At 39.6% G+C, this 21,369-nt stretch overlaps 2 protein-coding genes across 2 annotated transcripts; both read left to right on the forward strand.

The window, feature by feature from the left end:
- Positions 1-9: 9 nt before the first annotated feature.
- Positions 10-19,728, forward strand: LOC106159240 (lysosomal acid glucosylceramidase-like). Its single transcript, XM_086999354.1, has 11 exons — positions 10-175; positions 571-768; positions 1,140-1,292; positions 1,724-1,857; positions 12,060-12,232; positions 12,426-12,663; positions 13,109-13,336; positions 13,786-13,949; positions 14,164-14,277; positions 14,508-14,622; positions 18,770-19,728. Exons 1-10 carry the CDS (start codon positions 67-69, stop codon positions 14,608-14,610), a joined length of 1,614 nt encoding a protein of 537 aa, XP_086855480.1. The 5' UTR covers positions 10-66; the 3' UTR covers positions 14,611-14,622; positions 18,770-19,728.
- On the forward strand, positions 4,203-5,517 carry LOC147763844 (uncharacterized). Its single transcript, XM_086999355.1, has one exon. It carries the CDS (start codon positions 4,558-4,560, stop codon positions 5,515-5,517), a length of 960 nt encoding a protein of 319 aa, XP_086855481.1. The 5' UTR covers positions 4,203-4,557.
- Positions 19,729-21,369: the final 1,641 nt, after the last annotated feature.

Below are 21,369 nucleotides of genomic sequence, written 5' to 3' on the forward strand. Positions count from 1 at the left end.
CTAGCATCACACTTCCACAATGTGAGTCCCTTTCAGTGAGATTGTTGGACACTGTATTGAACGAAAATGACGCCCAGGAGGAATAATTGCTGTGTAGTGCATTTTTCCACTGTGATAAATTGGTCTGTGATTGTGTTAACAGGGATTATATCTTTGTTTTGCTGGGGCACGTTAGGTAAGTACATCTTATTTTATTTTGTTAGTACAGTACATGTAGTGTATGTGTAGTTCAAATCTAAGCCGGGTACTAACCTTACGTAAGTTATTAGTACAGATCATAGGACATAAATTTTGGTTTATTGGCGATATTTCAAGAGGTTATTAAAATATTCACATTTTAAATTCTGCTTCTAGTAGTAGTACAGGCCACTAGTGGAGGTGGGAGGGGTCCATGCAGTAAAGTACTTTTTACTCTTTGATCAAAATGTAGCAATTTTGCCAATAATTGTCCTATGTCACCTTTTTTGTCAAATTTTTATGTGACAGTAAATTAACAATGGTATATCTACTGGTATTACTGAGCACTGTAATTCATTGCTTTAAGGCAAGTAACTTCCCCCTCTTCTCCAGGTGCTATTCCCTGTGCCAGGCGTGACTTTAGCCATGGCTCCGTAGTGTGTGTGTGCAATGCCTCTTACTGTGACACAGTAGACCCCCTGACCTCACTGACCGCTGGCCACTATGTGGTCTACCAGTCCAGTAAGGCCGGGGCAAGGTTTGCCAAAACAACTGGACAGTTTACAAAGGGAAAGCTTGAGGTCAATAGTGGTAGGTTTTATTTTTGTATTGGCATTGATAAGGAAATTGAAAAGCAAAAATTAAATATTTACATGAGCTTATGTGACTGATATGCCAAATAAGCTTAGCTCTGGTAGTTGGATTATAATTAAAGGGAAAAAAAGGTGGATGCAATGAAATGTACTTTTAATTCTGATGTGTGTGTGTGTGTGTGTGTGTGTGCGTGCATGTGTGCGTGCATGTGTGCGTGTGCGTGTTTTTTATGCAAAGTATGTATAATGAAATAATATTGACTATCACAATTTAGATTTTTTTCATTACAGAATAAGACAAATTGTGTGAAATTAATTTAATTATTTTAATGATTGATATATATTGGTGAATACATTTGATTTTTCCAGCAAGCTCTGTGGTTTTGACAATCAACAGAAGCAAGACATACCAGACAATGAATGGGTTTGGAGGGGCCTTCACTGATGCTGCAGGCATAAATATTTTCAATGTTTCTGTCAAAACAAGGATGAATCTAATGAAGTCATACTTTTCACCTGAGGGTAATATTTGTTTCCAGTTATGATTTTAATATATATAATGCAGACTTAAATTGGGTTGCTTTTACCCTTTGATTGTCAATGACCATTTTACATATTTTAAAAGTTGAGTAACATATCATTGTCATATTGTATAACGCCATATTGTTTAAGGTATCATTGAGTTACACATCATAATCAAATATAAACACTGTCATGATTGTATGTAGCCCAACACGTGCTTACTTGCACATTTTTTATCTGTGTACAGATATATGACTTTGTAATGTGAATAAGTTTATCATAGTTATCAATTTGAAAGATTTATATCAGTTGTCATAGATAATTCAGTACCTTTATCTGAATTGATTGCTGAAAAAATGATGTTGGTTTTATTTTCATTTTGTTTTCAGTAAAACTGTATTCTGTGTATCCATGTTTTGTATTGTTTACAGGACTTGAGTACAGTATTGGTAGGATTCCAATGGCAAGCTGTGATTTCTCTACACATCCATACTCTTATGATGACACTCCCATGGACTTCAGTCTCAGCAACTTCAGCTTGGCCAAAGAGGACACCAAGTTCAAGGTCAGTTCCCCAAAAGTTGAGGTCTGAACACTTAGGGCACATTCCCAATGAAACTTTCGATCTACATGGATCGATCCAACTCTGTAGGGACTCTTAACTCTGGAACTCTGGGAGCTTTTTCACTTCATTTTGAGTGCGACTAAACACACATGCATGTGAATCACCCCCTAATGGTAGCTGCTCAAGGAGGCATGTCATCCAGATTATTTGATTGCAAGAGTTCCCCTCAGATTTGGAACAATCCTAAAGTTAAAAGGTCATGTCGTCTTTTACCTCCAAAGTCATTAGTACCACCAGCGTGTACGCTGGCGGTACTCATGGTTTTAGTCCCGACCCGTCTCGTCCAGCTCCGCCGGCTCCGTAAGCTCCGCCGGCTCCGCGTACTGGCGCCGGATACAAGTCACCGTTACCGCTTCTCCTCCTAGACCACAAGGACCCCTGTCCCCATCTCTTGGATTTAGGTCACATATAACCTCAACTTGAACCCCCAGGTTTTTTTGTCTCAGTCGGTGCATTGACCTGGGCGTGACGCTCGTTGCAATGCACCCTTGTCAAAATTTTTGAAAATTCAATGCCAATTATCTACCCTACGGAAGGAATTATGGGAAAAATTTCTACAGACGGCTTTCCAAAAGTCATATGTGTAGATTTCAAATATGCCCTTGGATTTGACCTTTGACCTTTATTTCAAGGTCAAACGGGCCAAAATTTTCAAAAAAATGAAATTTTTTACGAAAAAAAATATTATTTGCACTGTTATTCAGACACTACACAGACTTAACCAATAATTATATTGGAAAGTGTTACCCTTTGGGTCATCTTTCATCTCCATGAATTTGGGGTCAATCGGTGCATTTTCTCGGGAGTAGCGGCCATAAGATACCGAAACTGAAAACTGTCTCTAATTCGGGAACGGTTAATGCTAGCGACCCGTTCTTTTTTGCATTTTATAGAGCATGTAAAGCCCAACACTGAGAGTGGTCTCCGTTTTTTTTGTATTTCAAAGGGTTTTCGTGTTATGCTGTATTAAAAAGTACTTTGTGGTGGCACATTATTGTAACTCGGAATTGTAACATTTAGTCCCTTATATCTCCAAAACTGGCAGAGGTGGTCAATAGTTATTATTTAAGTTGAATACGGTAATGTGCCAAGCATTTCGACCGGCCCAGTCAATCCGACCAAAAAAATTATATTATAAAATTAATTTTTCTGGGCTCAAACATTTAGTCCATACGTCAAAATCATGCGGCAGAATTTTTTTCTTGTTCCGATTGTTCGACCACATCGTCGGCAAGACTCGGTAAATTTTCAAGCCAGTCATATAGATGCTGCATGCCGGGCCCTTTGTCAATTGTTGTCCTTTCAATAGCTCTCGCCAATGAGGAAGAAACTATTAATTGAAGATCTAATCTGGAAGCATGACTTACCTGTCATTTTCTTTGTCCCCGATGACAAAATAGTGTTATAGACATACAATTTGTGCTAATTAAGCAGACTTGCCCTCGCTGACTGATTCATCACGCCCGTAACCGGCGGAAGGGGGGGGGGGGTTAAAAAAGGTCCATTCTTGATGAAACCAAATATCGACAGTGGGTAGAATACGTCGTAAACACCTTCATATAGACCATATATAGCGTTTGCTAGCAATAAAAACTTTGGGAAGAATAAGCAATTTATTTTCAAGTTTGATTGAAATATATATGCAGATGGGGAAACGTTCTTGAAGTCAACACCGCAAGATCTTACATTTACTACAATCGACCGAAAGATCAGCGGGCTCGACCGCCCAGACTTCTTGGCGCCAAATACCACGCGCTGTCAAAATCTGACGAACACGTGTAGCTGTTCACCTACATGGATAACTGATTTGTCAACAATAAAAATGACGTCTTCCTTAACTCCATGAGAGCTTCATAGAGAGTTCCACTGGATATTTACGTTACCTGTGAGTCACTTTTTATTTCCCCAGATGCATGAAATGTTGATGATATTTATCTTAATCCACGAAGAACTCCATTCCTGTGACCCCCCTCCCCCAAAATGGGACCGTCTTCATTAACACGTGGTTTGCGCTATGCTAGACCAGACCAGATAAGACCAGTCTCATTTCTGCATGTGCTCAATGATTCTCGCATCAAATTATAAATGCACTTGTTTTGTGAAAATTATGGCAATTAAATGCTTATTTTACGTTCGGGTTGTATCAGTGGGGTTTTCAATATGCACCGTGGTTTGTGCACAGCGAGAGTATATAATTAAGAAAATCGGAAGAGTGCCAGCAAGATAGGCCTACTGTATGTCTATAGGCACAGGTAGGCTCCGTATTTTGCCTTTTCTCAATGTACCCTGTTTCAGTGTTCTTTGTCTTGTACATTTTTGATGCAATGTCGTCGTCGCCACTGACGACGCAGAACGTCGTGAGCCACGTCATCGGCCGCACACGACGCAGCACGCTCGTGGAGGCCGTGACGCGCTCGGCGTTTTTGATGTGGAGTTTTTGTTCTGTTTGATGTTTGACTTTGATGTGCCGTAAGCGGGTTTATTCTTTTATGAAAGCACAGGATTCTCTGGAAGCCTTAATTTTAGTCTTATTTTAATTCTTATTTCGATTACCAAGAATAAACTTATCTGAAAACCCCAGTTGTCGTTATTATCCCGCTTACATTTGGTACCAGAAGTGGGGTAATAAGGCTTCCAGAGATGGAAGAGAAATTGCGCCAACTCGAAGAGGAACTGAGTAAAATAAGGGACACCCAACTGATCAATGTGACTGTGACTGCGCCTCCCGTTCGTAAACTGAGAAAGTATGGAGGATCCGCCCATGAACTCTCGACATGGATAGAAGATGCCCAGAGCCTTTTACCAAGCATTCCGGACCCTGAGCGCACAAAATTTCTGACTAGTCATTTGGAGGGTATAGCCAGAGAAGAAGTTAGACTGATTTCTGACGATGAAAAGAACTCTGCTGATAAAATTTTCAACATCCTCAAGTCGGCGTTCGGAGACACCAGAACCCCAGTGCAGATAAAACGTGAGTTGTATGATCGTTTTCAGACCCCAAGAGAGAGTATCAGAGAATTTTCGCGTAAGTTACTAGAATTAACTACAAAATTGGAAGATTCAGAAAGTAAAAACAACATTGTTTGTGAAGTTTTTAGTGAAAATCTCTATGATACTCAAGTAAAAAGAGAGGTAAAAAGAATCTTCAGATGCAACCCCAGAATTTCCTTCAGTGAGCTCAGAGAGGAAGCCATTAAGATGGAGAGGGATGGAAAGCCGACATCACAGTCTGCCCATGTCCAATCCCTTCAAAGTGACCAAGGTGAGTTAGAAAAGCGTATTGACAGCTTGGCAACAAGATTAGAAGAAATATCTACAACGCAACAAGAAATGATTTCATGGATGAGAGATCAACAACAGCCCCGACAACACCGGTTCCAACCACCACACGGTACAGTACAGTACAGTGCGATCTCAGACAGTAAGTCAGCGCCATACACCAACTACCGTTGTCACTATTGCAAGAAGATGGGACACATTCAGCGTGACTGCCGTAAGCGTCGGAAGGATATGACGGGCCAGGGTACGCCGCAGACGACATCCACTTTCAGCGAAGTTCATAGAACAGCTGATAATTACTCAAGGGACGAGGGAAACTAAAAGGCCCTGCTGACGCGAGGCAAGCAGACGGGGCAAAGAAAATGGAAGAAATGATTAAAGCCTCATTAATGGGAAAATGTCCAACCATACGTTGCAGTATTTCCGGAGTTGAAACAGAATTATTTCTGGATCTCGGCAGTCAGGTTACGATCCTCGAGGAATGGTGGTTTGAAGAAAATCTTAAGTCTCAGTTTAGTGACCTTGCAGATGCCTCAACCTGGCTGAGATTAACTGCAGCGAATGGATTGGAGATTCCATATTTAGGTTATTTTATTACACACACCACTGTTTTGGGTAAAACTGTAGAAAATTGTGGCATCCTAGTAAATAAGGGTGCATCCTCTCCCATGAAATCACACATTGCAGGTATCCTGGGTATGAATGTCCTCCGTCACCTCCCAGATATCCAAGAATTGCTTAAAAAGGTTTCCCCCCAAGAGTCATCTTCATTTTCTTGTGTTGATGGGCATGTTTTTAAAGTTGCTGGCCAGGATATGGTGAATATTCCAGCCTGGTCCACGCGCATTGTTTCTGCATATGGACCACGTTATCCAGGGATGTTGATCACTGAAGCCCTCGATAATCCAGTGTGTGGTGGGTTGCTTTTGAACCCAGGGCTAGTCGTATCCGAAAGTGGACATTTTGACGTGGAAGTGTTTAACCCGACGGAAAATGAAGTTTGGCTTCGACCTCGCTCTCCACTGGGAAGAGTTTCTGCGGCTGATATTGTGGATACAACTCATCAAGTTGAATTGAAGGACTGTGGTGACTGTATACAGGTTAGCCTACACCCTAATAAATCCACAGCATCAGTGTGTACAGCGCAGTACGCAACCAGCCAAGCACCCCCTGAGAGTCTAGATTGGTTGAAAGACATAGCCGTGGGAGACATTTCCACTTGTGATTCCAAACGACTCACTGAAGTATTAAGTCGTAACAAACATGTGTTTGCTTTCTGTGACGAAGACGTGGGTCTCACTCATACAATAACTCATCCTATTCACACATCGGATGACGCTCCTGTAAAATGCCCTTACCGACGTATACCGCCGCCGCATTTCCAGGAAGTGAAAGAACATATACACGATCTAGTCAAGAAGGGAGTGATACGACCTAGTACGTCTGAGTATGCCAGTCCCATAGTTGTATGCAGGAAAAAGAATGGGAAGATTCGAATGTGTGTAGATTACCGGAAGCTGAATTCCAAGACCAGAAAAGATGCTTACCCTCTTCCACGCGTGGAAGAAACGTTTGATCACATGAGTGGAGCTAAGTACTTTTCAACAATTGATTTGAAGGCAGCCTATAATCAAGTTGAGGTAGCAGAGCCTGACCAGCATAAGACAGCTTTCACGACCCCAATGGGACTGTATGAATATGTTAAAATGCCGTATGGGCTTTGTAACTCGCCCGCGACATTTCAGCGGTTGATGCAACTCATCTTCCGTGACGAAATGAATGAAAAGATGATTGTTTTCTTAGATGATATTATCGTTTTCTCGTCCACAATTGAAGAGCACTTTCAGCGACTTGAAATGGTTTTTCAGCGCCTGGGAAAACATGGGTTGAAAATCGAGCCGAGTAAGTGCCATTTATTTAAGAAGTCGGTGACGTACTTAGGGCAAATCATTTCAGAACAAGGGATTTCACCAGATCCAGACAAAGTAAAAGTAGTGTCAGATTGGCCAGTACCCCAGAATGCTGCGGAACTACGAGCATTTTTAGGCACAGCTGGATACCACCGACGGTACATTCGTCATTTTTCTCAGAAAGCCGCACCCTTGTTCAGTTTGGTGAACCAAGATCCAAACAAGGGGAAGAAAAGGAAGTTTGGTCGTAAGCTGGAGAAACCACGTGTGCCATTCGTGTGGGGCGCCGACCATCAGAACGCATTCGACACACTAAAGAGTGATTTGATCTCTGCTCCTGTATTGGGATTTGCCGACTTTTCGAAACCATTTGTTTTAGAGACTGATGCGAGTCAGTCTGGTTTAGGTGCCGTTTTATTCCAGGAACAGGAAGGAAAAAGAGTTGTGATTGCTTATGCTAGTCGTGGACTTCGCGGTGCTGAGAAGAAATTTTACAGTTCAATGAAGTTAGAACTTCTCGCTCTAAAGTGGGCCATAACAGAAAAGTTCCGAGATTTCCTGCTAGCTGCTCCATTCCTGGTATTAACAGACAACAATCCTCTGTGTTATGTGCAGTCATCTGCTAAGCTAAGTGCTACAGAACATCGCTGGCAGGCAGAATTGGCCAGATTTAATTTTACAATCCAGTACCGACCAGGTAAATTGAATGGATCGGCCGATGGGTTAAGTCGAAGACCTCCAGTTGATGACGTCACTGTACTTGATGAAGATGACATTGCAGAAATACTACAGGTCACTACAATACCTGCAGAGATTCGCCAGAAGCTACTGAAAGCGACATTATGTACCACCGACGCCAGTGTAAATCACGTATTTGAATCACTTGTGCCAGTCACACCAAATGGAGGAAGCATCGACATTCAACAGAAACAGAGAGCTGATCCCGTGATAAACAGATTACGCTATTTCCTTCAGACAGGTAACAGTCCGTCAGCAAGGGAGAGGCGAAAAGAAGTCCCAGATGTGAAGAGACTTTTAAGACAGATGGAGCGATTTCATGACCAAGACGGAATCCTATACAGAAAATGCAGAGATCCAGGCAATGGTGAAGAGATAAATCAACTCTTGCTGCCAGAAAATCTGAAGGAAACAGTATTGAATGCTCTACATGATCGAATGGGGCATCAGGGGGCTGAACGTACAGAAAAATTGATCCGATCACGATACTATTGGCCTAATATGTCTGCCGATGTTAAGGACTGGATATCAAACTGTGAAAGGTGTAATCTGGCCAAAATGCCATCACGAAATATTCGTACACCTATGCAAAGCATCATAGCTCATGAGCCAATGGAAATCGTCGCCATTGATTTCACAGTTTTGGAACCAGCCGGAAACGGAATTGAAAATGTTCTAGTCATGACTGACGTATACAGCAAATTTACAATTGCCGTACCTACGAAGAACCAGACAGCTCAGACAGTTGCGAAAGCCCTTGTGCGGGAATGGTTCCTACATTATGGAGTGCCTCAAAGAATTCACTCAGATCAAGGAAAATCATTCGATGCCAAGATAGTGAGTGAGTTGTACAAAATTTATGGAATTGATAAATCCCGCACAACACCATACCACCCGAGAGGGAATGGACAGTGCGAGAGATTCAATCGTACAATGCATGATCTCTTACGTACATTAACACCAGCTCAGAAGACCAAGTGGCCGGACTTCTTGCCTGAACTAGTGTATGCTTACAATGTCACTCCACATTCAGCCACTGGATTTAGTCCATTTTATTTGATCTTTGGTCGAGTACCGAAGCTGCCCATTGATTTAATGCTCGATACTTCAACTGCAGTTCCAGACAACAGGACAGAATGGATATGTCGTCATAGAGAGAGACTTAAGGAGGCTTATAGAAAGACCACCAAGCAACTAGAAGCTGACATTGAAAAGAGGAAAAGGGTTTATGATAGAAGTGCAGAAGAGAGCGTGCTGCAAGTCGGGGATCACGTGCATCTCCGCAACCGCATTCAGGGCAGAAATAAGATTGGGGATGCATGGTCACCTGAAGTCTATATTATTAAAGAAAGGAAAGACAATACCTACATGGTGGTTGCTATGGTCGGGCGAAAAACCTCCTGTGTTAATCGCAAGGACTTGAAACTCTGTGTACCAAAGACTGTAACAAAAGCTATTGAAAATCGCAAATCGCGAAGAAATGCAGTCAACCAAAGAAGAGGAGATATTTCGATTTCTTCGGAATCAGACAATGATAATGAACATGGAACTGTTTCTAGTTCTTCTGAATCTGACAGTGACAATGAACTGGGTTTTGACGTTCAAATGGAAATGCGGTGTGAAACTAGTTCCGACTCGGAACACTCGGCTCATACAGATGAAGTAGAACCCCCCTCACAATCTGTACGACGCACAACTCGGCGCCGTGCAGGTTTTCATTCGAATCCGTTTAATGAGCCGCGTTCCGTATTAAACCAAAACTTTCATTAGACGTGGTCGTCTAATATTTTTTTCCAGGGGAGACTGTACCCTGTTTCAGTGTTCTTTGTCTTGTACATTTTTGATGCAATGTCGTCGTCGCCACTGACGACGCAGAACGTCGTGAGCCACGTCATCGGCCGCACACGACGCAGCACGCTCGTGGAGGCCGTGACGCGCTCGGCGTTTTTGATGTGGAGTTTTTGTTCTGTTTGATGTTTGACTTTGATGTGCCGTAAGCGGGTTTATTCTTTTATGAAAGCACAGGATTCTCTGGAAGCCTTAATTTTAGTCTTATTTTAATTCTTATTTCGATTACCAAGAATAAACTTATCTGAAAACCCCAGTTGTCGTTATTATCCCGCTTACATTAATATGTTTTAATATGACATGCTTTTTAAATAAAATACTTATAGGTAAATTGAAGTTACACTGAATTCCGTTTGAGTACCAGTTGGTATTCTTTGATACGGGTGATTGAATTTTCTTCGGAAGTACGTCTACGCCTCGACGCTGAGCAAGCCTTGTGGGTTGAAAACAACTGATCTCAGACTGGTAAAAAATTTCAGTTCGGTTGATTTCAGTTGTCATATCAAAATTCAAATAAGGCGTACGTAGATCAGATAACTAGTTTAAGTCTACTAAAGCTACCGGTTTCAAATATAAGTGACCGGCCTTTGTTTACAACACCTGTCTCTGGGGAAATACTCGTCCCACTCGTGAAGCGCATCATGAAAATGATCGTAGGTGAGGGAAATATATAATTAGAAATTATAATTGTCATCTTTTTTAATGTTAAGTAATGTTAGCACATATTGTACACAGCAAAATAAGATTTTAAAAGGAGGATAAAACAAGCCTGAAACACGTGTTAGGCGAAAATTGCGGCTTTTCTTGCGTAACACTTCCGGTAAAATGCAATACTTCCGGAAAGATGGACGTTTTGGCAGATGCCCCTAACAATCCGACAATATCAAAGGTTTCCATTTGCTGTATTTTAATCAATTCGACCAAACTGACATTTCCATGAAATTAATTAATTAATCTTGGTCGAATTGTTTGGCATATTACCGTAGGAAGTCATTTACTTGGAATCTAGATGTGACCTTGAAATTGACCTTTGACCTACTTTTCACCATGAACTGAACTTTGCAAATTTTTGTTCCGTTTAATCTCCAAAACTGGCAGAGATAGGTCCATAGTTACAATTGAACTTGAATAGGAAGTCATTAGAGGCAATTTACTCTGACCTTGACGTTGACCTTTGACCTACTTTTTATCATGAACTGAACTTTGCAAATTTTTGTTCTCTTTTATCTCCAAAACTGGCAAAGATTCGCCCATAGTTACTATTGAATTAGATTAGAAAGTCATTAGAGACATTTTATTGTGACCTTAAAATTGACCTTTGACCTACTTTTCACCATGTACTGAACTTTGCAAATTTTCATTCCCTTTTATCTCCAAAACTGGCAGAGATAGGTCCATAGTTACTATTGAACTTGAATAGGAAGTCATATACTGGCAATCTAAGTGTGACCTTGAAATTGACCTTTGACCTACTTTTCATCATGAATTGAACTTTGCAGATTTTCTTTCCCTTTTATCTCCAAAACTGGCTGTGATATATCCATAGTTACTATTGAACTTAAATAGGAAGTCATATACTGGCAATTTACTGTGACCTTTAAATTGACCTTTGACCTTCCTTTTACTATGAACTGAACTTTGCAAATTTTCGTTCACCTTTATCTCCAAAACTGACAGAGATAGGTCCATACTTACTATTGAACTTGAATAGGAAGTAATACACTAGCAATCTGTGACCTTGAAATTGACCTTTGACCTACTTTTTATGATGAACTGCTTTTTGCATGTTTTCTGGCCTTTGAATCTGCAAAATTGGCAAAGAAATGTCCATGGTTGCTATTGAACTTGAATAGAAATTCATATACTATGATATTGAAATTGACCTTTGACCTACTTTTTCACCATGAACTGAGCTTTGCATATTTTCTTGCCTCTAATATCTTTAAAACTAGCAGAGATGTGCCCATTGTTTCCCCAAGGTTTTCTCTTTTGTCAGCATATATGCACCATTGACAACACATTTCAAGGAAAACCAATAGGCCTTTTGTCTAGAGAATACAGTAGTGATCAAGGGTAGGAAAATGCAAGTCAATTCGAAAATCTGCTTGATTGTACCATTTTTAGTTATATTTTTTTGCATATTTTGAGAACTCTTGTTGATTGCATCTTATAGAGCTTCTCAAACACAAGACTGGTGATGGTGTCCCTTTTAGGAGGGGGGGGGGGGTCCATACGAATGCGCTTACTCCAGCTGGTGGTACAATATCCGGAGGCGGTATCGCCTCTCTGATCCTCTAGTTTTATTTGGTTTAAAGTTGATATGAATTATAAAGTTAATATGATTTATGTGCATTTTAAAATATTCAGATACCACTGATACAACAAGCTCAAGCCATGAACCACCGCAAGATGAAGTTTTTTGGGAGTCCTTGGAGTGCGCCATCTTGGATGAAAACCAACAAGAACATGAAAGGACGGGGCAGCTTGATGGGGCAGCCAGGGGGGAAATACTTCAAAACTTGGGCCCAGTATTTTGTCAGGTTAGATCCTGATATAATTTTTAGCACTGATTGGAGGTCAGACAAGAAGACGAATGAAAATTCGATGATTTATTTCAGTTGTTAATGTCTGCATATTATTTTATTAGTTTAATTCTTGTATTAAATAGCTTATTTATTAGTGCTGGTGTGAAAATAAACTCAATAGGAAACCATTTATTTTTCTAATCAACAGGTTCATTCAAGAATACCAAAAGCAGAACATTACTATGTGGGGTATTACTGCTCAAAACGAGCCATCAGATGGTGAAATCATCGACTTCCCTTTCCAAGCCATGGGCTGGACTGCAGACCTCCAGAGGGACTTCATCAAAACAGACCTAGGCCCAGCCCTGCAGGCAGCTGGCTTTGGCAGCGTGAAACTGATGATTCTGGATGACAACAGGATCTGGCTGCCTCTCTGGGCAAAGACAGTATGATATCATAATGATTTGGTTCATATTTTCGTGGAACAAAATAAATGTTGGTTACTTTTGTGCACAAATTCAACAAAATAGAGAGACCTGTGTATTAATTGTGAATTTCAAGATGGTTTACGAGAATAGCCTGGCAAACAGATAAAATTCACATTTAAACCATTCCATAGTATCTTAACTCTCCAATATATTACATCTTGAACATCAATGCCATTTTTTCATAACTAAGGAAAATATTTGCACCTCATTTTAACTTAAGTCATCTGATAGATATAAAAGGAGCATAAATTTTTATGGAGGAGAGAGGATATTAAGAAGGGAGATAAGTGATAAGTGGAATGGCGCATTGGCACTTTTGACAAAATTTGAAAGGAATTTCATGCTTTGTTTTTCTTGAAAACTGGCATCCATGCAAGACAATCACTAATTTCTGTCCTTCCAGGTCCTGTCAGACCCAGTGGCAGCCAAGTATGTGTCAGGTATAGGTGTTCATTGGTACCTGGACACAGAATGGTTGGTGCCTGCATCACTGCTCACAGACACCCACAACCTGTTTCCAGACAAGTTTATCCTGGCCACAGAAGCCTGTGCTGGCTCCATGCCCTGGCAGACCAAGGTGGTACTAGGGAGCTGGGATAGGGCAGAGAGTTACAGCAGGGATATCATAGAGGTAGGCACAGTGCACCCACCATATACCTCGCACTCTAGCTCCCTCCTCTCTCTCTCTCTCTCTCTCTCTCTCGTCTTTGACTGGTCCTTGCATCATTACTCTACAAATCATTCTCACTCTGCCCCCACCCCCCCTTCCACCCCCCTCTTTCTCTGTATATTATTTCTGTCTGATGCTTTTCACATCCAACAGTTCTTTTAGCTGGACAGGCTCACTGTGACAGGTCCAAACATGTAAATACACTACATGGGTTTACCCCCTTTCACAAGTAATCCAAATTGCGCTTTCTGCTCTTCATTCTAATTACTTGTAGTTAATTGGCAGTGTTGAACATTGGGAATCCATTTAGGTGACTCTCTTACATTATAGCTAGACTTCATAGTTGTCATGTTATCTGAGTGATATTCTGTCTATTTGCACTCTAAAATTGTGAACCTCCACATCTCCAGGATATCTCCAACTGGGCCAGTGGCTGGACAGACTGGAACCTAGCTCTGAACATGCAGGGAGGCCCTAACTGGGTGAAAAACTTTGTGGACAGTCCAATTATAGTCAATGCTGAACGTGATGAGTTCTATAAGCAACCCATGTTTTATGTAATGGGACATTTTAGGTAAGATGGTGAAGTTTTTATTTAAAAATGTAGAAGAACAAAGATAACTGTTACAGTAGTGGTGGAAGTAAAATTTTGGGCACAGTTGTGACAGTATCTGCTTCTCTTTATAGCGTTAAAACAAACACTAAATGACGTTTTAGATTTGCATACAAACAAAAATATTTCATTTAGGGAAGGCAGCAAAATATAGTTGATGTGTTTCTGTTTGCAGCAAGTTTGTTCCTCCAGATTCTGTGCGAATAGACCTGACATCTTCTGACAAGTCCATACTGGCAGTGGCTTTCACAGCTCCTGATAAATCAACTGTACTGGTCACTAGCAACAGGTAAGACAGGCCAGAAGCCAAGGGCCGGTTGGGGGGGGGGGGGGTGAAGGAACCACCCTTTTGGTCAGCAAAGATCATGCCTAAATGAAAATTTTATCTAGGTTCTATGCTTTTGAATGATCTGGATGCTACATCAGGAAAAAAAATGTATGTCAGTTTTCCTCTTAATTCGGATATTTCAAATTTATAATCTTTCAGATATGGCTGATATAAATATAATCTTATTGCAGACAAAACCAAGATGTGACAGTAGTAGTGAAGGACAGCGCAGTGGGGACCATGACCATCACTTTACCACCCCACAGTATACAGACCTTTGTATGGTGGACATAGGATGGAGAATATTTGTACCACCAGCGTTAGCGCTGGCGGTACACATGGTTTTAGTCCCGTCCGGTCCGTTCCGCCGGCTCCGCCGGCTCCTGCGGCCCCGCCGGCTCCGCCGCCATGTTACCGTTACCGCTTCTCCTCCTAGACGGTAAGGGCCCCCATACCCATCTCTTGGATTTAGGTCACCTATAATCTCAACTCGTTCCACGTAAAATTTGGGCTTTGTCGGTATTGGGGTCTAGGTGTGGCACTCATTGCAATGCACCCTTGTCCAAAAATGGCAAAATTAAATGCTAATTATCTACCCTACGGAAGGAATTATGGGAAAAATTTCTACAGACGGCTTTCCAAAAGTCATATGTGTAGATTTCAAATATGCCCTTGGATTTGACCTTTGACCTTTATTTCAAGGTCAAACGGGCAAAAATTTTCAAAAAAATGAATTTTTTTACGAAAAAAAAATTATTTGCGCTGTTATTCAGACACCACACAGACTTAACCAATAATATTATTGGAAAATGTTACCCTTCAGGTCATCTTTCATCTGTGTGAATTTGGGGTCAATCGGTGCATTTTCACGGGTGTAGCGGCCATAAGATACCGAAACTGAAAACTGTCTCTAATTCGGGAACCGTTAATGCTAGAGACCCATTCTTTCTTGCATTTTGTAGAGCATGTAAAGCCCAACACTGAAAGTGGTCTCCGTTTTTTTGTATTCCATACGGTTTTCGAGTTACGCTGTATCAAAAAGTACATATTGGTGTTGAAAGCAAAATGTGCAGTACGGTAATGGATAATAAATTTTGAACTCTGGAAAAATAAAACATAAGGCTTGGCAAAGCAGACAACTTGTGGTCAAAAATGACATTATTTCATCAAATTTGAACTTCTGGAACTTCAGGGCACCTCCCATTTCAAGAATTTTTACCAAAATGACCTTTTCTTTATTTTAATTAATTTTTTCTGTAGGAAATTTATGGCACATTAAGGTAACTCCGAAATTATAACATTTAGTCCCTTATGTCTCCAAAACTGGCAGAGATAGGTCCATAGTTACTATTGAAGTTGAATAGGAAGTCATATACTGGCAATCTTACTGTGACCTTGAAATTGACCTTTGACCTACTTTTCACCATAAATTGAACTTTGCAAATTTTGCTACCCTTTTATCTCCAAAACTGGCAGAGATAGGTCCATAGTTACTATTGAAGTTGAATAGGAAGTCATATACTGGCAATCTAAATGTGACCTTAAAATTGACCTTTGACCTACTTTTCACCATGAACTGAACTTTGCAAATTTTGCCTCCCTTTTATCTCCAAAACTGGCAGAGATAGGTCCATAGTTTCTATTGAACTTGAATATGAAGTCATATACTGGCAATCTAAATGTGACCTTGAAATTGACCTTTGACCTACTTTTCACCATGAACTGAACTTTGGAAATTTTGCTTCCCTTTTATCTCCAAAACTAGCAGAGATAGGTCCATAGTCACTATTGAAGTTGAATAGGAAGTCATATACTGGCAATCTAAATGTGACCTTAAAATTGACCTTTGATCTACTTTTCACCATGAACTGAACTCTGCTAATTGTACCACCAGCGTAGGCGCTGGCGGTACTCATGGTTTTAGTCCCGACCCGTATGTTCCGCCGGCTCCGCCGGCTCCTGCGGCTCCGCCGCCAAGTCACCGTTACCGCTTCTCCTCCTAGACGGTAAGGGCCTCCATACCCATCTCTTGGATTTAGGTCACCTATAATCTCAACTCGTTCCACGTAAAATTTGGGCTTTGTCGGTATTGGGGTCTAGGTGTGGCACTCATTGCAATGCACCCTTGTCCAAAAATGGCAAAATTAAATGCTAATTATCTCCCCTACGGAAGGAATTATGGGAAAAATTTCTACAGACAGCTTTCCAAAAGTCATATGTGTAGATTTCAAATATGCCCTTGGATTTGACCTTTGACCTTTATTTCAAGGTCAAACGGGCCAAAATTTTCAAAAAAACAATTTTTGCCGAAAAAAAATTTTTTTGCGCTCTTATTCAGACACCACACAGACTTAACTAATAATATTAATGGAAAGTGTTACCCTTCAGGTCATCTTTCATCTCCGTGAATTTGGGGTCAATCGGTGCATTTTCACGGGAGTAGCGGCCATAAGATATCAAAACTGAAAATTGTCTCTAATTCGGGAACCGTTAATGCTAGACACCCATTCTTTTTTGCATTTTGTAGAGCATGTAAAGCCCAACACTGGAGGTAGTCTCCGTTTTTTTGTATTCCATACGGTTTTCGAGTTACGCTTTATCAAAAAGTCATATACTGGTGGTGAAAGCAAAATGTGCGGGCTTGGCAAAGCAGACAACTTGTGGTCAAAAATGACATTATTTCATCAAATTTGAACATCTGGAACTTCAAAGCACCTCCCATTTCAAGAATTTTGACCAAAATGACCTTTTCTTTATCTTAATTTTTTTCTGTAGGAAATTTATGGCACATTATGGTAACTCCAAAATTATACCATTTAGTCCCTTATATCTCCAAAACTGGCAGAGATAGGTCCATAGTTACTATTGAAGTTGAAAAGGAAGTCATATACTGGCAATCTAAATGTGACCTTAAAATTGACCTTTGACCTACTTTTCACCATGAACTGAACTTTGTAAATTTTGCATCCCTTTTATCTCCAAAACTGGCAGAGATAGGTCCATAGTTACTATTGAACTTGAATAGGAAGTCATATACTGGCAATCTGAATGTGACCTTAAAATTGACCTTTGACCTACTTTTCACCATGAACTGAACTTTGCAAATTTTGTTTCCCTTTTATCTCCAAAACTGGCAGAGATAGGTCTATAGCTACTATTGAACTTGAATAGGAAGTCATATACTGGCAATCTACATGTGACCTTAAAATTGACCTTTGACCTACTTTTCACCATGAACTGAACTTTGTACATTTTGCGTCCCTTTTATCTCCAAAACTGGCAGAGATAGGTCCATAGTTACTATTGAAGTTGAATGGGAAGTCATATACTGGCAATCTAAATGTGACCTTGAAATTGACCTTTGACCTTCTTTTCACCATGAACTAACCTTTGCAAATTTTTTTTCCCTTTTATCTCCAAAACTGGCAGAGATAGGTCCATAGTTACTATTGAACTTGAATGGGAAGTCATATACTGGCAATCTAAATGTGACCTTGAAATTGACCCCTGACCTACTTTTCACCATGAACTAACCTTTGCAAATTTTGCTGCCCTTTTATCTCCAAAACTGGCAGAGATAGGTCCATGGTTACTATTAAACTTGAATAGGTAGTCATATACTGGCAATCCAAATGTGACCTTGAAATTGACCTTTGACCTACTTTTCACCATGAACTGAACTTTGCAAATTTTGCTGCCCTTTTATCTCCAAATCTGGCAGAGATAGGTCCATAGTTACTATTGAACATTGATAGGAAGTCATACACTGGCAATCTAAATGTGACCTTGAAATTGACCTATGACCTACTTTTCACCATGAACTGATCTTTGCAAATTTTGCTTCCCTTTTATCTCCAAAACTGGCAGAGATAGGTCCATAGTTACTATTGAACTTTAATAGGAAGTCATATACTGGCAATCTTAACGTGACCTTGAAATTGTCCTTTGACCTACTTTTCACCATGAACTGAACTTTGCAAATTTTGCTTCCCTTTTATCTCCCAAACTGGCAGAGATAGGTCCAAAGTTACTATTGAAGTTGAATAGGAAGTCATATACTAGCAATCTAAATGTGACCTTAAAATTGACCTTTGACCTACTTTTCACCATGAACTGAACTCTGCTAATTTCTTTCTCTTTTAACTCCTAACCTGGCAGAGATAGGTCCATTGTTACTATTGAACTTGAATAGGAAGTCATATACTGGCAATCTTACTGTGAAATTGACCTTTGACCTACCTTTTGATGAACTTAACTTTGATTGTACCATTTTAAGTTATATATATTTTTTTGCATATTTTGAAAATTCTTATTGATTGCATTTTTACAGCTTGTCAAGCAAAAGACTGGTGGCTGTGTCCCTTATTTTGTGTATGTGGGGGTCTATACAAATGCGCTTGCTCCAGCTGGTGGTACAATATTCGGAGGCGGTATCGCCTCTCTGATCCTCTAGTTATAACATCTCTTTGACACATTTATCTTATTTATTGGGGTTGTAACACTTAACAGTGTCCCCACAGATTTAATCATCAGAAATAGTCTTTCAGCTCTCTTGTGAAGAGATGGAGTCAGACGACATTTTTCTTGGGTAATTGTGGCGCAGCTCTTCCACTGTCATGGAAAGAATATTAGAAAGTGTGCACAACTGAGATCTCTCAGGAAATTTGTTTTTCTTTATGCACTTTGGTCATATTTATGCCAGAAAATTCAGTGTCAAATAGGTTCATCTGCTGGTCTCAGAGGTTCAAAGGTGTTGTGATTTTGTCTTTCATGCCATTTCATAGCGTAATTTGTTGTATACTGAGAGTTAAGAACATAGATATTAAGTGTATGTCATGTACAACCTACAACTTCTTATTCCACTAGTCTCTGCAACTAGCATACCTTAAAAAATTCCTGTCCATTTCAAAATGTGGCAGTCCAAAGATGAAATCTATAGGCAGTTGATCTGACTTAAAAATGAATTTTTTACTTGTCCAAAGTTGAATTCACTAGTCATTAGCAAGCCTGCAGTCTGACTGCAAAAACAGTAATATCAGTGGTGTTAATTTAAAATGTGGCTAGTTTACAATATTGTTATAAGGGTAACAGTTTACTTGTTAGAAATAGGCTTTTTTCATTGATGATAAACACGTTTGCTTTACCTGCTGTGATACTCGGTATTTTTCAAAACTGTATTATTACTGTGCTTCAGGACCATAGTATTAATGTGATATTTTCATGCCAGTTCCACGGGATTGATTTGACATGTTTTGTATTCAGCTCTAGTCCTGAAAGCTTTTCTGCAAATAGTTTGTGTTGAGCTCATCACAGAGGTTGTGTAAAACATTTGTGAGATATTGGCATTTCAGTGATATTGATTTTGAAATATCAGATTGTCATTGAAAGGCATTAATAAATCAGTTTTGTTGACGTTTGTTTATTATGACTTGATAAGTACGTTTTTTAAGGCACTGTTTTAGACCTTTTTAATGCTGAATTTGTCATGCTAAAAAAGTGAGCTTTCATTTTCCATTGATAGGTAAAAGTGCAAATGTGCCTATAGTATAACCTGTATGATAAACACATCGGGTCACAGTCTTCCTAACATCGTTTGGTCTAAGAAGTTGAATCATTTTTTAAGAAAATAAGAGAAAGTGAATAAAGAAAACAAAAAACTGCATAACAGAGATTCATGTTTTGTTTTAAAGATCTTACGACCAGGATATTGGGAAAAAAAGTAACGAAAATTTTAAACTTCGCAGTAGGTATTCTGAAGTACAGCTAGCAGGACTTTCAGAACCTGCTATGGGTTCATCTCTGTTTATTAGGAGAGGCAGGAACCGAGGTGATTCAGAACTTAAAATTTACTTAATTTTTAAGGACGGGCAAATTTTTCAAACGTGCTAGAGAACTTGAACAAAAGTAACGTCTTAGTTTTATTTGTCTAAAAAGGAACTAACATATTCACAATAATAGTCCAATTTGTCAAACGATTTCTTTTGATGTCGCTCTTAGATCACTTAATTAAATGCGAGATTATTACTTGCCCAAATGTAAAGAGCGAAGTTTCCTGGTTTCCTCTAAATAAACATGTTGCTGGCTTTTCATTTTCTAATTTTATTGTTTTTATTTATTTATTTATTTATTTATTTATTTATTTATTATTTGGCAGAGGCCAGTAATGCATTTAAGTGCATTTGGGAGAAACGCACAAGTATCTACAACGACTCCCTGTACAGTCAGTTTACACATATTTAGGCAATATAAGAAAGTTACCATAATAGATACTGCTGAATAAAATGAAACTTCGTTCAAATTTATTTTCAAAGAGGACCTCATGTTAATCATTTAAAGTTTAAAACACAAATTTGAGAGATATTATGACTAATGCCTAATAAATGACAATTTATTTTTACTGTGGAAACGGTTATTTGCACTGCCGTGTATGGGCGAACGTAACATCCTTCTCATGCTACCTTCTCGTTTTTACTACCATATTACGGTTATTTCTAATTTCACTTACATTATATACATATGTTTTGGAATGAAACTGCTTAACAAACTATTCATTCATTCATTCTTGTTAATTACCAGGCGTACTTATTTAGGCAGAGGTACCTCTATTTTGGCATGACTTTCTTTCAATCAGTGGTCATAACAATCTTTTTTTTTTTTTTTAGCGTTATGATTACCTACTGACTACTTAAATCACATCAAAAGGCAAAAGAAAGCGGTCATCTTCCGCGCGGTGTGCGTGCGCTCAGCCGTCATAAAAGAAGAACAAACCCATTAAGAACATTTAGAGTACATTTCAAAGCATTGAAAATCACCCTAACAAAAGTTGTGAAGTTCATCAAACAGATTTGTGCACGGAATTCAAGTAAGTTGAATGAAAGAAATCGTGAGTTAATCACTCTGACTCCGTGAGTTGCTTTTGAAAGAAACGTGTCGTTGCTTTTGAAAGAAACGTGTTTTTAAGGGAAATACTTTACAAAGAGGAATATTGATTGAGTTTTTGATTGTTTCATCGACAAGAACAATCGATTTTCACATTTTCACACATTCAGAACT

Source organism: Lingula anatina, chromosome 1 (assembly GCF_051362555.1).
Source record: "Lingula anatina isolate TDL-2025a chromosome 1, LinAna3.0, whole genome shotgun sequence".
Classification (NCBI taxonomy): Eukaryota; Metazoa; Brachiopoda; class Lingulata; order Lingulida; family Lingulidae; genus Lingula; species Lingula anatina.